This window comes from Thamnophis sirtalis, unplaced genomic scaffold (assembly GCF_051295495.1).
Source record: "Thamnophis sirtalis isolate CommonGarterSnake01/CBP01778 unplaced genomic scaffold, rThaSir2_p1.2 scaffold_1, whole genome shotgun sequence".
NCBI lineage: Eukaryota > Metazoa > Chordata > Lepidosauria > Squamata > Natricidae > Thamnophis > Thamnophis sirtalis.
Genome location: NW_028261381.1, coordinates 163,702,145 through 163,719,201, shown reverse-complemented (window position 1 = coordinate 163,719,201; position 17,057 = coordinate 163,702,145). Strand labels below are relative to the sequence as shown.

The 17,057-nt window shown below is 42.6% G+C and overlaps 2 protein-coding genes across 5 annotated transcripts in view; both read right to left on the bottom strand.

The window, feature by feature from the left end:
* Positions 1–2,990, bottom strand: part of RNF126 (ring finger protein 126) — a 28,766-nt gene extending 25,776 nt beyond the window's left edge. The window contains exons 1-2 of one of the 2 annotated variants that reach the window (XM_087702470.1): positions 2,883–2,961; positions 867–950 (exon numbers count right to left, since the gene is read on the bottom strand). In XM_087702470.1, coding sequence (XP_087558596.1) covers positions 867–908 — 42 coding nt within the window. In that variant the 5' untranslated portion in view covers positions 909–950; positions 2,883–2,961. Of the gene's footprint in view, positions 1–866; positions 951–2,882 lie in introns of both variants that reach the window. The other variant, XM_087702462.1, reaches the window with a different exon arrangement.
* A 5,566-nt stretch (positions 2,991–8,556) lies between these two features.
* The window catches only part of ARID3A (AT-rich interaction domain 3A), a 91,436-nt gene continuing 82,935 nt past the window's right edge, over positions 8,557–17,057 (bottom strand). For 2 of the 3 annotated variants that reach the window (XM_087702444.1, XM_087702454.1), the window contains exon 9: positions 8,557–16,068. In XM_087702444.1, coding sequence (XP_087558570.1) covers positions 15,881–16,068 — 188 coding nt within the window. In that variant the 3' untranslated portion in view covers positions 8,557–15,880. The remainder of the gene's footprint in view (positions 16,069–17,057) is intronic. The other variant, XR_015695163.1, reaches the window with a different exon arrangement.

The window sequence follows — 17,057 nt, the reverse complement described above, 5'->3', positions numbered from 1 at the left end:
GAATTCCTGAGTCAGCAAAGGGAGTTGTAGTTCATGCATTTTAAAGCTGCCAAGGTTGATAAACACTGTTCTAAACAACAGCAGCATATATGGAGGTTCAGAGTCCACAGCATCTGATTATCACGGAAAAGTATTTCATGCTAATTTTCTAGCCATAAACTTTACACCAATATCGACTCCACGGGATATTCTCCAGGTATTTGTGACTACAACTTCCAGAATTCCTTGATTGAAGGAATAATGCTGAAAGTCAGTGTCACTCTATATGGCAGATGTAAAATACTGAGGCATAAAGCAGAAGAGCGGGCACACATTAGATTGCTCCATATCATGGGTTCCTTGCTTCAGATTTGGAGCAACATATGATCCCAGCCATTGTGAACTGTAAACTATAAACTTTGATGTAAGGCTGTGGGAAATCAAACCGCTACAGCTTGTTTGGTAAACTAGATTACACTACAAGGCATGGACCCAGCCTGACAATCACTTGCTAAGTATAATAATGATTTATTACACTTGTATTCTAGTATCATCTAGGATTCTATGAATATAAATGGGGATTTGTGGTTCATAGCTCAATCTTTTAACCAGCATGATACATTCACCTCTTGAATGAATGAGCTGGCCAGCCACTGATGAAAGAGAATCCTGAGCAAGATGGAACTTTAATCTGACCTAGAAGACCTTTGCATATTCTTAGAAAGGACCAGGTCTTTTTATTGACAACGCTTGTGGGATAAGACAACGCTGAGTCTGCTTGTTCAATAGATAAAAAGGTATATGCATGTATAAGAAAGAGCTGTATTGTTTCATTTCTGGCTTTCCAGCTTCCCACTACGATCAAAGGCTGAGCAAAGTGGGCTTACCTTGCTCTGATCTATCATGGCTCTTCTTGCTCTCAGATACATCCTTAAGGAAACCGAGTCCGTCCACAGCCACTAACCAACAGGCTTTTAAAAGGAAAAGGAGAGGACCACTTACCATGAAAGCTAAAGGTAGATTCAGCCTCAAATGCTGAAAATTGTTTTTAAAAAACCATCCTGGATCACTGATGTAAACTGAGAAAACAAACAAGAAGCCCTGTTGACTCAAACCAAGATAAGCCCATCTTGTTCAACATCATGCTTCCCACTGTGGACATACAAAAATCCCCTAATAGAAGTCCACAAAATGGTCCAGAAGGCAACCCTTATCCTCCACTATTTTATCCTCTCAGAAGCAAACCAGAGATTACTATTCTCGGGGAAACCCACAATGGAAATGACAAGTATCAATGGCTGTGTTCACAGATAAAAGGGAGAGATAATACATAAAAAGCACTGAAACATCTAACAACATGGTATTTAGGGTAGCCATTTAATCCAAGCCCCTTTCTCAATACCTTCGGTGGAAGTCAGAGCATCACTTCCATAGTCCATGAATTTCACTGTTACACTGTTTCATTATTGACAGGTTCTTGGTAAATATGCTTCTGATTTCAACCTGCTTATCATCTCAATCCTGCTCTCTGAAATGACAACCCAAGTCTTTCATAATACTTTATTTCCAAACTCTTCACTATCTTGATTGCCTTTAATTCTGTCTCTATCTTACGTAAAAGGTGGAATTCAGAACAAAACATATTACTCCACATGAATCTTAACACAGAAATAAAATGAAATTATCATTGACTATGGTCCAATCAACTCACCTTAGCTAAAACAATTACACACGCCTTCATTTACCAATCCTTCTCATTTCCCGTCCTTCTCATCTGTTTTCCTATTTTTAAACAGTAACATTTTGGGGATAAAAAGCTACTATACAGTACCTGCTTTTTGCAAAGTGACATGTACAGTGACATTCCAGAGAAGAAGTAATTGTGTTAGCCTTTTGCAGCCAACCAAGCATCTCATGCATCTTAAAGTATCAGATTAATTATATATGTTCACAAGGAGGTAGGCAATACATACAATAACCAAGTTAAGCCTGAATGTACATGGATCACATAATATCGTAAGAATACCATTAAACTTTTTATTCATTTAGCCTAAGACTACATTTCATTAGCAGGGTGTTAGATTATTGGGTGTGTTCAATTTGTGATACATTTTCCTATGTACAGCACTAAAGCTATATATGTTTTTAAAAGGTTATCTTAGTTGTCCCACTTTTGGTTATGCTCTAGGTGAATTTATTTTTCCCCTTTTGATACTGATGGCTTTCTTAGCAGGAAGGGAGGGGATTTATCTCCTTCTCTCCTGCAGCAATCCTCGCAGCCATTTGGTTCTGAGGGATACCATTTTTTATAAAATAAACGTCAACGGATGAGTCTCAGAGAATCTTAAATGAACCTGTCCACAATCCCTTCAACAGGCAGGGGCAGCTCGATCCAAGTAGCCTTGTAGACCCGGAGGCCTACAAAGCTCATCGCTCCTTGTTCTGACAGTATAATCAAAAGTGAAAGCAGTCTCCCTCCCAAGCCCGGCTTGTTTCACACGCGCTGGATTCAAAGACCCATGATTCCCACCCGGCAGCAGGAACAGGTGAGAGGAAGTGCAGACGGCTAGGGGAAAAATCTGGAAAAGGCAGAGAGATGTCCACCTCCCACTTTCGGTGGATCCTCCATGTATAGGGCTAGTCTACCTTGGAGGTCTACCAAGTGGTGGAGGGGAATTAAAGCGGAGTGAAAATAGAAAGGATTAAATCAGCCTTCGGCGACTTGACACTCCATCTATCTCAAAACTACAGTTCCCATCACTCTCAGCCACCAGGCTAACGGCCATGCTGGATGGGGACGGTGGGAAATGCAGTCCCCCCAGCTTATCAGGAGGACGTCAAGTCTTAAGGCGAATCAGCTCCGGTATTACCATCACCACCGGCCCTTCCCTTCCCCTCCTCACCGGTAAGCGCGGCGCGATCTCAGCCGAGCAGCAGTGGCAAAAATACCGTCCCGGCTGCGGGGAAGCCTCCGCCATCTTGCTTCCTCCTTTTCCTCTTTCCTCCCTCCCTCCCCCGCCCCCCCACCGCCCTTACAGGGAGGCAAGACCGCCACACGCTGCGTCAAATTACGTCAAGACGCTTGGTAACGCAAACGTCCTACGGCGGCCGTGCAGGTCCAAGAACGGGCCACCTCTGGGTGGCCAAATGAGGGGCGGGAAGTCAGAAAGCTCACAGAGCTTTCCAGTCCTAGACCGGCCCTTTCTGCCGGAAGAAGGCTGAGAAGGAGGCGGGCTTGGGTAGGCGGTGACCTACAGACCGCCGGGCAAAGGGCGGGTCTTGCTTTTAGAGCCACGTGACTTCTTCATTTTTCAGCGTCTGCGTTCTCACGACCTGCGGAGTTGAAATACGTTAGATATTATACGTTAGATAGCAGGCAGGTTGGCGTTGTATGGTGCAATGCGAGTCCCTCGTCTTCCTCTCTCGTATTTTTACACCCCCACCCGCATTGCAAGCTGCAGAAGGGAGTCTGCGGGCTGAAACAAAACTTAAGTCAAACTTTTCTCTTGATTTTTTTTTTCGTGTTAGCCACTGAATTCGTGTTTTTGCAGAACCACTCTTGACCTTTAATTGGACTTGGTTTAAACAAGGGGGGCCCGCAGATCTAATCTGCCTCCCTACTGAAGTGCAAGCCGGAAAAATAAGACTCGTATAAAAATCGGTAAAGAAATGTCATGAGTTGAAACTGAGTTTGTGGACATCGTTTAAAGCAAGCACTAGGGGGCGCTTGTCTCCTACCGATGTATTTTTTCTTTCTGCCTAAGTAAAACAGCATGTTTTCCATAATGTAGCAATATAGCAGAGTAGTTAAGCCATCGAGGCACAGATGTGCAGTCGGTTATTACCCTAGAACTTTTCTCCATGCATCTCGGACTGCCTAGCTTTCATCGCCTGTGGCCTCAAATAAGGGCTGGAGATCTCAGTTTGTTTCTGCTTATTATACAGGTAATCTTCGTGATCGCCATTGGAACCAGTATATCATTGCTAACGGAGGCAGTTAAATGATTCGATCTTGTTTTACGACTTTTGGCACAGTTTTTTTAAAAAAAATCACTGCAGCTGTTAAGTTAATCGTGCTGCCTTTAAATGGACTCAGCTCCCCCACCCCCCAATTGACTTTGTCTGAAGCTGCCTGGGAAGGTGGCAAATGGCAATTGCATGACCCCCCCCAGGATGCTGAAACTGTTGTAAATTGCATGCTGTAAATTTGCAAGTGCCCAAATTTTGATCATGTGACTATGGGGGTGCACTTATTGGTCACTTTTTTCAATACTGTTGTTAACTCCAGTTGCTAAACCAATGGCTAGAACAGATGATGACTAGCTGAATATAATTTCAATTTTATGGCATGGTTTGTTGTGCTGTGTCAGTCTATTGTGGTTTCATCAGAAAACACTGCCTACAGAATACAATGCCTACCACTCAGCCAATACTGACAAGTCATTTGCATCTGATTCTAGACTTTCCTATCATCTGCTTCTAAATTACCTTAATATATTTAACACAGTTGCTGAATCTAGGAAATACTTGATCATGACTACTGGTACATTTCTCTCACAAATCTAGGCTGCTGCTACTACTATATGTATTCTGTGCCTTTTGGTCAATCTTGACTCCTGGCAACTACACAAACACCCCCTTTTGATAGTATTTTTCAGAAGTGGTTTGCAACTGCCTCCTTCCTAGGAAGAAAGAAGGGGTCCAACATCGCTCAACCAGATTCTGTGCCTAAAGCAGTGATAGTCAACCTGGTCCCTACCACCCACTCTACTGGACGTTCCAGCTTTCATGGTGGGCGGTAGGGGTTTGCTGTAACTCTGCTTTATAAATTTTATAAAGTAAAGTTACTTCCCTACTTTATAAATCACCATTTCTGTGGAACCGGTGGGCAGTTAGAAAATTTTACTACTAACAGAGATACAAAAGTGGGCGGTAGGTATAAAAAGATTGACTACCCCCGCCTAAAGCATCATTAGAATTCACATTCTCCTTCTTCAACTGTCTCTTTAGTCATTTAACCAAACTGGCTCTCATTTTTACAGCACCATGCAACAAAAAAGTTATGGTAAGTGGTTTTGAATTGTGGTAGCTGAATAATGAGCCTCACACAAAGGGCTTTAGAGAGAGGGGAAGGGTTCGCTGACAAATGTGCGCCCGACAAATGCGCGCTGACAAAACCGCGCCCACAAAAAGTGTGCCATCCACAAACAACATAATGGGATGCGAAAACATTATAACCCTAACCCTAAAACGTTGTTTTCGTGTCCCACTATGTTGTTTGTGGATGGCGCGCTTTTTGTGGGTGCAGTTTTGTCGGCGCGCATTTGTCGGGCGCGCATTTGTCGGATCACGGAGGGGAAGCAATCTGTTATGGCAGCTAGAATTTCTTGTTGCTAAATTTGTATTGTTCTGTAAAAAAAATAACATGCATAGCAGTTAATGCTATTGTGGATAAAAACAGGATTCAAATGAAAACATTAATAACAAAAGTAATCAGCGAAGCTTTACTGTAACTCACCAATTAAAATCTATTTCAGTAATATCTTCTCAAAGCCTACGTGCTTGCCTGAATAAAAACATGTTTACCTGTCAACGGAAGGACAAGCACAGCCTAGCTTTTTATGGGTTAACACAGAGCTGAGAGGCAGCTGTAGATAATAGACCTCATACTGATGAAAATGTGGATTGTAGGACTTTAGGTAGGATGTACAAAGGCATAGCAAAATGCATTTGAGATTTTAGATGAAGAGAAGAAACTATCCAGACTCATTGGATGGATTCACCCATTACATTATATCAGAATGAAAGTGTTATGTGATACTTACTACAGGTAGTCCTCAACTTACAACAGTTCACTCAGTGACTGTTTGAAGTTACGGCACTGAAAAAGCAACACATGCCCATTTTTCATATGTATGACCATTGCAGCATCCCCATGGTCACGTGATTTACATTCGGATGCTTGACAACTGACTCGCATTTATGACGGTTGCAGTTTCTCAGGGTCACGTGATCCCCTTTTGCGACCTCCTGACAAGCAAAGTCAACCAGGAAACCAGATTCACTTAACCACCATGTTATTAACTGGAGTTAACAGCTGCAGTGATTCACTTAACAAATGTGGCAAGAAAAGTCATAAAATGGGGCAAAACTGACTTAACAAATTTTCACTTAGCAACATAAATTTTGGGCACAGTTGTGGTTGTATGTTGAGAACTATCTGTACTGTACATAACCACTATGGCTGTATTGTGGTTGCCCCGTCTTATGACTTGGTCAATGAACCATGGTTAAAACAGCATGATAAAGATTTTACCGTATATACTCAAGTATAAGCCGAGTTTTTCAGCCCACTTTTTGGGCTGAAAAAAGCCACCTCGGCTTATACTCGAGTCAGTGAAAAATTTGCCCGAAATGGAGGAGAAAAAGGGGCGGGGCCATGCCGCTGGGTGACGCTCGTGAATGGCCCAGCGCCCCTGTGAGTTTCCCCTCCCTGTGTCAGTTTGCCGCGCAGCGCGCACCGCACCATCCCCCCTCCTCACGTTCTAATGCAATGCAGGGCTGTCTTACGATTCCCCTTCCTCCCCCTCCTGCCGCTCTGCAACGATGTCCCACCTCCTCCTTGTTATGGCAAGCAGCCACATAACGATGTCCCAGAGCTAGTTTACTGTTTTTCTTTGAAATAAATATTCAAAAACATTATTGGTATCTATTTTTATTTTTGAAATTTACCGGTAGCTGCTGCATTTCCCACCCTAGGCTTATACTCGAGTCAATAACTTTTCCAGTTTTTTGTGGTAAAATTAGGTGCCTCGGCTTATATTCGGGCCGGCCTATACTCGAGTATATACGGTACTTAATCCAGTGTTTCTCAACCTTGGCGACTTTAAGTCCGGTGGACTTCAACTCCCAGAGTTGAAGCTGTGCTGGCTGGGGGATTCTGGGAGTTGAAGTCCACCGGACTTAAAGTCGCCAAGGTTGAGAAACACTGACTTAATCACCTGTCCTCTCTTAAAAGAGTCCTAGTCAAACTGGCAAATGAACCTCTTTATTAAGATGGAAAACATATTGGACATGTACAGGTTCCATAAAGTCTTTTTATTTTTTAAAAAAAGTATCTTAATCTATGTTTATCCAATGTACCCTCCTTTTCCCCACCTCTACTTGTTATTTTTCAGAAAAGTCTATTATTAATGTTAAATCTCATATTCAGAACAAAGGTAGACCTAAGAAAATCCAAAACCCATGGTTAGATGATATTTTATTCAAAGGAGTGTGTGGACCTATCTAAAAAAATGTCATCAGGCTAAATAGAAAAACCCTAAAAATTGCTTAAGCCAGGGGTCCCCAACCTCTAGGTCATGGGGCTGCGGCTTGTTCGGAACTGGGGCACAGAAGCAGACGAGCACACGCATGTGCGCACAGCTCCACTTGTGTGAGCAGCACACACAAACACAGCTCCATTTATGGGAGGGCATGGTGGGCACTTGACCGCCTCTCGCACAAATAGAGCTGCACCCAATAGCAATAAGACTTGTATACCGCTTCACAATGCTTTACAGCCCTCTGTAAGTGGTTTCAGAGTCAGCCTATAGCCCCCAACAATCTGGGTCCTCATTTTACCCACCTTGGAAAGATGGAAGGCTGAGTCAACCTGGAGCTTGGTGAGATTCGATCTGTCAAAATGCTGGCAGACAGTGATCTGCAGAAGTAGCCTGCAATACCCACCCCTCCCAGGTAACTATTCTCTCCCCCCCCCCACTTCTGTTGGTCTGCAGAGCAGAAAAGTTGGGAATTGCTGGCTTAAGCTGAAATAAAGATGCCTGTTTCAACACTGCCGCCACAGGCCTTCTCATGCTGATTTTTAGATAATCCATATTTTCATATATATTTTTTACACAGCATGATAAATGCTGTTGTCAGTATGCAAAACTACAATGTGTCTTTCTGTTTCTCACATACCAGAGGCCATTGCCAAACCTGTTCTATTTGCTAATGAAACTTTCCTTAAATGTGGATAAGATTGAGGATGCTGTAGTCATTTCAAGGTGTATGTCCCACATTATTTTGCAGCCGGATCTGAACCTTAGTGTTGTATTATTTTCTGTATTCAAAATGATTTGAGTATTAGAAATTTAGAGTCTGAATATCAGAACCTTCCATTAAATTTGGCAACAAAGGCCATTCTGTGAATCAATGAATATTGCTATTTCAGGGTTCAGCGATGTAACTCGGCCTTCTGCTACTACCTTCTTTCAAGCCTTTTCAACAGTCCAGAAAGGTAAGTCAATATTATTATCCCTGTATGACAGATGGGAAAGCTTAAGAACAAAAGAAGGTACATTATGACGCGCTAGATCATTTATCCATTTAGTAATTCTTTCGTTCACCCATCCCCCATTGAATGTTTGTCATGCAAAAAAATCAGAGGTTGTCTTTTTTTTTTTAAGAAAGAGAAAAGAAAAACTTACGAAACTATTACATATCCTCATTTCAATTTAGGCACCATATTCACATGCGCACACCCGCACCCGCACACATACACACACACACATGGATGGCATACACCTTTGAAAGCATCTTTTTCTTCTTTTTTAATATTTCTTAAACTTTACAAGGTTACAATCATCTTAAATATTTCTGAAGTTTAAATACAATCTGTAATAATGTTATAAAATGTAAACTTTTCAGTGTTTTTATTTCTTTATTAAGTCACAAAGGTTAATACCTGAATGTTTTGCGAAAAAAGTGATTTAAAAAAAAAAAAAAAGCTAAAACAAACAAAAAACGAAGTACAGAGGCCAGGAGACAAAAGGCAGTCCCAGGCCTACTGTTTTCAGAGGTAGAATGTGGTTTCTTTTACGATTTTTATTTCTTATTACCTGAGTCAAAAAACTACATACGCTGTACAGATTGCATATCCTTGCTGTGTTCGATTTTTTTTTTCCATTCAAAATCCCTAGAGAAAAAAAACTGAAATTACATCTTATTTTTTTAAGCTGATATGCAAAGGAGAGTGGTGGGAGAGAGTTATGTTCTCCCCGCCCCCAAATCAAGACCTCCCCTCAACACAGTGTTTGTACAAATGCAAGAACAAAAACACCCTTTTACTAACTAAAGCCATCCCTTACACCCCCTTTCGCAAGAATAAAAATAAGCCAATAAACTCCCCCCAAGACAAAACTTGATTGTGGGTTGAGCAAGCTGGAGAGCATTGCTTGAGATCTGTAAATAAAAAAAAAAAAAGGGTGGTGGATTTAAAATGCTAACTGTGTTATAACGTGTGCTATTAAATGAGAAGAGAACAGGAAGAGTTATTCCCCGAAGAGACTGAGTGATCTTGCATCACCACTTCTAACTCAAGTCTCCTTCTTTTTACCCGAATGTTTTCACCAATATCCATTTTTCTCTCAACTGCCTGCTTACAACTCCTCCAAGGCGCCAATGCAACTTTTTTTCCAAAATCGTTAAAGAATCTGGAATGTTCCTTGATAGTTGGCTATAATTAAACTCACGTAAATGGAAACACCAAAGCCAATGCTGGGGCTCAGCTCTTTTGAAAAGTTTAAAAACAAGCAGAACGTATTTTTTAAACCCACCACCACCATCTAAGTAACAGCCACAGCAAGCAAATCTGAACATTTTTTTTTAACCCGCCCTTGTTCCGAGACCCTTCCCCCTACCCGCCTCCCCCGATACAATCAAGCTCTAGACAGCAGGTTCAATTCCCCTGAGTTACAAATCCAATCCTTAGTCAAAAAGCTTGGACTGAAAAATAAATTTTATACGTTTCTTAGACACGCACGCGCACACGCCCACAATTACACACTCAAAAAAAGGGAAAAGAGACACAAACATACACACTCATTTTATATATATATATATATATATTTATATATAAATTTAGTTATAGAATCTTTCTTCTCCACCCACCTGCACACTACAGCCCAAACCCTCTTTCACCATGTTTATGGGGAAAATGCCAAGGCCTACCCACCGATAATGAATAGAGTGATATGCTCAGGTTGGAAGGGTGTCTCATGCAAAATTGGCATAAATTACTTTGATTGAGACCAATGAATTCCAAAGGAAGAGCTACCCAAATGAGGAAACAAGAGTGATAACTTGCACTTCGTAGTTCCTGAAAGCCATCGCTAAAGGATTGGCCACGTTTGGACAATTTTATGGCTGAAGCACTTCTACACACATGCTTTATGCCAAGCCTCACAATCTCTTTGTGAACATAAAGCAAAGCAAACAAAAAACTGTCTTGTTTAACCAGCTTCCCTGTAATTGGAACGGATCCGTCAAAAGATGGAATACTCTGGGACATTAAAGCATTATTTGAAGCTGAGTTAATATCCTAGTTTATTCCAACGCTAATAACCATTGTTTTCCCTATTCAAGTGAAAGAGGAAATTATGGTTCATTACTTGAATTGCAGCTCCTGCAATGGAGGAGCAAACACGAGAAAGACACTTATGCAAGTGTTACTTTACTAAAGGAAGGTAAGGTTTGTGCTGCTACAAGCAGCTGCCAACAGAGGTGGGAACAGTGCTTGGCCTAATCTTTGACAAGATGGCTACCTCAATTGCCTCTTTGTTAAATACTATCTATGCTGCTGGGAGAAGATGGTCCATCCAGCAGTTAGGTAAAAATAGTTCCCGTTTGGGGTGAAAGAGAGGTAGGAGGACCAGGATTCTTCCATTACAACAAAAAGGCTGCTTTAACTCATTTTAACCAACTTAGCAAAGGCATGTTTGAGAAGCCAGGACACAAAACACAGAACTTCTCAACAGAGACACCTTTTTTCACAGAACAATGAAGAATATAGGAGTAATTCCTCCCCTTTCTCCGCTCTGTGTGAGGTGTTTTTGTCTACTCGATAGCCAATATATTCCGTAACAACTATATTTGTTAGATATCCTCTACCTATAGCTAAGGTTAAACCAGGGATAGCTTGCTTAAGGAAAGAAATGCAGCAGAACAATTTTGCATAAAATTATATCTTGGGCGCGGCCTGCAGGGACATGGGTCTTGAGACAAATTTGGATAATCATTTTAAGAATTGTAGAAATACAGGTTTTTGTTTTTTTTAAAAAGCAAGCTCTGATAGGAAACGATCAGACTCGCACAGGAGATGAAAGAAACAAAAATAGAAAACGCTGGCTATGTGGCAGAGACTATAGATACTGATGGACCTTACTGGCAATTATGACTCAAGGTTTTTCTGGGAGGAAGTAAGAGATTTCTTAATTGCCATACTTACAAAACCCACCTCAGACACAAAATCTAGAAAAATGACTGCTTTAGCTATTTTAGCCTATGAAATTTCCACAAAGATTGAGAACTCTTTGCTTTTTATTCAAACCCAACGAGGCATATCCTCAAACAGTCTGCTTCTGCAGAAAAAGTGTCTCGCATGCTTTCAGCTGGTTTCACCCAGTGAGGTGTATATGTGGATTGGATCAGAAAAACTAAGGGGCAGTCAAGTTTCCAGATCTCACAGAAACCCATGTGGATTGGATCAGAAAAACTAAGGGGCAGTCAAGTTTCCAGACCTCACAGAAACCCTAGACACCAAGTCTTCCCTAGCTGGACACTCCAGCAGTGGTAGCACTCCAGTTCCCATAATCCCTAGAGTGATCTTAAGCCACATTGTCTGGGCATTCTGGGAGTTGGAGTCCTTGTCGCATTTGGAGGGAATCGTGTTGGGGAAAGCCGATTCGGCACACAACACAAGAAAAATACCAAGAATTGTGGTGAAGGCACGAGAGGGAAAGGCTCCAATTTCACAGCTAGTCTTCAGAGAAAGTCTTCCAAGTGGTAGGGTGTTCCGGGGGGGGGGGGAATGCCCCCAGACTGGGATGCGATACCACCCTTGTTATCAGACCAAAAGAAATGATAAGGGGCGCCTTGTCCCTATGCTCTCCTCCCTTTGGCTGCCTATGGGTCACAGATAAAACCCTCTGGGAAGGACCACAAGTGGAAAGAGAAATGTGTCTCTTCCTCCAACGGAGTATCTAACTAAGGAGAAGCATTTTTTTTAATGTGCCCGACAGTCATTTCCCCCCCTTTTTTGCATTCCCCACCCGTCTCAACAGAGCAATGGAAGCAGGAGAGAAAGAAAAAGAATGGTTTGTGCCATCTAAAAGGGGTTAGGTTCAGCCTTTAAGAGCACTTTTTTCTCTTTCTTTCATATTTAAGCCACTTTTTTTGCAGTTCCACTACACCCCTTAGAAGCCAATCTCCTAGATTTTACTTTCTGAAGGTCTTTTTTTTCTTCTTTCCCTTATGAGATACCCTCTGCTATCCTGAGAATGGAAAAAATTCCCCGTGTGGGGCAGCTTGTGGGGCTCAAAGCCCTCCATTCCTTTCAGAAAGTGAATCCTCCCTCCTCCTCCACCACCATTTAGAGACACCATGCTTTGCCCCATGTTTCCACACCTGTAGCCATATTGTAACCAAGGGGTTTCCCCTTATCTGGCATTAGAGGGGAAGATGCTGAAAAGCTGAACGACGATAAAAGGCCCCCAAAATAGATTGCAGTGCTTGGGATCTGTAACTCTGGGAAACGCCTCCACTTGGCCAGGATGTTCTGCTTCCCAAAATGAAGTGCACCCCTTTCGGCATTCGTGGAACCTGAAGAGAAGCTGAATTTTCCTATTCTTAGCAGACCCAAAAGCTGCTGTATCCACAACTGTCAATTCTCCACAACCTGCTACTTTGGCATCCGATCAGAAATGTGGGACTCCCATCGCCCAACGCCTCCTTGCCAAGGTTTCCTTGCGTCTGGGTCATCCAACACAGCCAATTGGCTGGAACAGGTTATTGAGGGGGGGGCAAATGCACTCCTCATACTTGAAAACACTGACGTTTAACTCAAATACTTTCTATCATGCCGAATCAATTACAGTATCTCAGAATCCAGCTTTTTAAAAAAAAACCAGCCCTGAGGGAAAGGGTTGCCACATGTCAGTCTTTTGTATGATGCAACTAAGTGATAGCATTAAAATCCCAGCAAGGAAGAGGCAGAAGGAACATAACGCCCGCTTCAAACCCTATAAAAATTCTTTAGAGCTTACTCGGGCTAACCACATAGAAAATTAAAACCTGCCAAAACGAAATCCTGACTCTACAGTATGTGTTGAATGTTGGGAGGACCTCAGTGGTAAAGCAACCTCTTCCAACTGTGTCTCCGCCTAGTTTTCAAGCTTCTGTCTCGTATCGCGTTAAATCCACAAATAGGGTCTCTCTTTACGGAGGCTCCATTTCTTTGAAAGCGGCAGTTGCTGAACTGCACAGGCTGAAATAAATTATACTTCCAGAGGGCACGAAGGGAGTGAGCTGGAGTGCATATACCTAGGAGAATCGAAAGAGGGAATTAACCAAATTGCTCACCAGGGTCCACTTCCCTCAACAGCAAATTAAAATGTTGGGAGGGGGGGAAGCCCATCAAAATAGTGCACAGGGCCTTTGTGATGGCGAATCTTTTGTTGATGTTATTTTGGATTCATTGGTCTTTTGGAAATGAAATGAAAACACCAAACTCCAAAGGAAGTTTGTTTTCCTAAACTGCGTCAAAGGAAGAGGTCAGAAGGAAAAGAAAAACGGAAAGCAGCGGCCCGGAAAAACCACTAATTTTGAGATTGCGAATATGTTGTTTCCAAGCTACCTTTCTATTCTTTGCAGATGACCTACAGACCAAACTCTTCCTTCACCTTCTTTGTTACTGCAAAAAGCAGTGAGGGGGAAAAAAAATCTAGGTAGATGCCTCTTGCGCAGCTGTTCTAACGCAAACCCAAATATAGCTAGTCAAAGGAAGGATGCTAGAAGACCGAGCCAAGGGGCAAAAATGGAGTGATCTCTGTTAGAAATAATGGAATAATGGTATTTGTCCTGCAGACCCTTTAATTCCTTATAAATGAAATTATAAACACGGCAGGAGTGATTCTGGAGTACCATGAAGATCCCAACAACACTGGAGACTGGTAAAATCCCATGTGACCCTGTGTAGTATTCAGGCAAACTTTGCTAAAACTACCTTTGGAGGCACAGGGACAACCTGTAACAATTTCTATGTTCCAAACATATCTCGGAGCTAGCGAGGAAGCCAATCTTAACAGAGTCTGAGGAGTTTAGCACTCTGTCTAACAAATCATGGTCTTCAAAGGGGGGGGGGGGTTAAAAAAAATATATCAGTAGCTGCAAGTTGATTGTGACCTGTCTTTGGGGATCCTGTAGTGCACCCCCAGTTATCATTCCCACCCGGCCTGAGCGAAGTCGTGACTATGCCACTCTCTTCTGTTTTCTAAATAGGTGTGCTTTGAAAAGAAGATTAGACAAAAGCAGCTTTGCAGAGATTACGGCACAGGTAAATGCTACTATTTAATTTGTTTTTAAGAAACCCTCAAGTAATCCAGCCACTCTGACCATATGACAGACGGAATCTTCTGTAGATTAAAAGAAAGAATTAGAAGAGAGCCAACAAACAGCTGGCAGGCTGCTCCTTTCAGTCCTCATTCTCACAAACGTACAATCCATACGTGGGGTGGGGACAGCTCTGTATAAAAATATTATCCTATGAAATGCTACCGTAGCCCCTCAAACCCCACCCACTCCACACACAAAAACCTACCTGAGCACCCTCAAAGTCCTACCCAGATCTGGGGGGGGGAGGAAGAAAGAGTCAGACAGCTCCGAGGAGTTGTTATAATCGCAAGGAAAAAAAAAAAGAAACCTATTTTAGACATGTTTTCCTTAATAAATGCAAATACATGAAGCTTGCTTGTGGGTCCAATTTGGGCGGGGGGAGAGAGCAGAGAGATCTACTGAAAATAAACACTGTATTTACACCCTCCCTTTCATTTTCCTTAAATAGTTGGACAGTTTTCAAAAAAAAAAAAGGCAAGAAATAAAGCTTTCCCCAAATTATCCTCAATCTGTGAAATCCTTGATATCTGCATATATATATATATATATTTTATTTAAGGGTTCCATTTCAAAGCAAGCCCATGAGAATGGAGGCACACCAGCTGCTACTGCCGCCACCGCTACTTGTCTGGAGGTATTCTAAAGAATAACTTAAAAAAAAAAATCAAAATCAAAAGGACACACAGTGCAAAGTGTGGATTTGCATGAGGTAAGGAGTTATGGATCTACAATGCATCACGTCAAAAAGCTAGTCTGCACAGTATTGCTCCGGCTCAGAATTTTAACAACACCCCTCCAGCCCCACTTTAGAGCTTTTGTGTGGTTTTTCTTTCCAATGTATTCATTAGGAACAGCCTTCCCCCAAATTGGTGCCCTCTGGGTATGCAGGGACTGCAGTGCCCAGAAGGCCATGGAGCACAACCCTAAACAGAGAATACCAAGTGGGTAAAAAATGCTTTAAAGGGGAGGAAGGAGAAAAAAAACAGCATAGGAAGGAGGACAGGAGAAAACCATCATTCCAGGTACTCCTCTTCCCCTTAATTTTGTTTGGTGTTTGGTTTTCAGCTACATTAGAAAAAAATGCACTTTGTTATCTGAATCTTTGTCCCATCCTAGGACAGTACCATACCTGAATTCCTTGCTGCCAGGGTGGGGACAGGGGAGTTTGCACCTTTAGAGACCCCCCCCCTGCACTATACATGTTACCCCCTCAATGTCCATAACTGGATGCCACGCGTGGTAAGGTGATTCCACTCCCATCCAGCCCCGAAATCCAAGAAAACCCCATCCAAATGTATCAGGCAGGCCCTGATGCCTACGGGGGTATCAAGAGGGTGGGGAAGGCACAATTTCACTCCCCCACTCAACACGGGGGGGAAACAGGGAAGGGGAGGGCCGGTCTCAAATGTCCTGTCCAAACTGTCTTCATTTTGGCGGGATGGAGGAGGAAGAAGAGGTGTGGTGGGTTTTAAGGCGATAAGGAGTTGGTTGAGGTAGAAGTCGGTGCAGGGGGCACACCGACTTGTGAACCTGCTGCCGTGCCACCTGTTGCACCCCCGCCGCCACTACTGCCAGTACTGCTGGAACTTCGCCCACTGTTGGTGCTTCCTTTGTTGTGAGAAGACGAGGCTCCTGGAGTTTGGGCAAACAACACTCCTGGAAAGGAACAGGGAACAAAAATGGACAGGGTAAGTACATGACGGCTGTGACTCTTAATAGCAGTAATAGCAATAGCAGTTAGACTTATATACCGCTTCATAGGGCTTTCAGCCCTCTTTAAGCGGTTTACAGAGTCAGCCTATTGCCCCCACAGTCTGGGTCCTCATTTTACCCACCTCAGAAGGATGGAAGGCTGAGTCAACCTTGAGCCGGTGAGATTTGAACCACTGAACTGCAGCTAAGTCAGCTGAAGTGGCTGCAGTACTGCACTCTAACCACTGCGCCACCTCGGCTCTTCTTCTCCCGCAGCCCATCTTCTTGTATCTCCCCATAATAATTGAAGCCCCCCCCCAAAAAAAACCTATAGTATCACCTTTCAAGCAATGTAACCCATGTGGATTAATATGCCAAGGGTAACTAAAGAGGGCAGTACTTTAAAGTAAAGCACATTAGATTTTACATCTTAGCGCAGAGATGTCACGCTAGATAGCAGCAGCTAGTCAATCTTGGCTGATTGTCAAAAGCTAAGCAGAGTCTGATCTAGTTAAAACTTGGATGGGAGCCCACTAGAAAATCCCACACCTTTAGTCTGGATTGGAAAGTCCATTAAACACCATCCCCCCCAATAAAGCAATGCCAGAAGAATGACATGAAGTCCTCTCAAGTCAAGATGAATTTGAGAGGTTCTCTTAAATATGGCGGGGGAGGGGGGAGCCTCCAGCTTATGAACTGCTGCATACACTCTCTGGAGTACTCAAGGGCTTCTGTCCTTTTAAAGGATTAAAATCAGCACAATAAATTTATGTTGTTTTTTTTTTAATTTTTTTTATTTAACATTTATAGGCCGCCCTTTTCCCTGAGGGGACTCAGGGCGGCTTACAATAGTAAGGGAAGGGGAGTGAAAGACAAAATACAAAAAAAAAAAATGTGAGATAACAAAAAGTACTAAAACACAACATTCACTCAGCATTCGGGAGGGGCAAGAA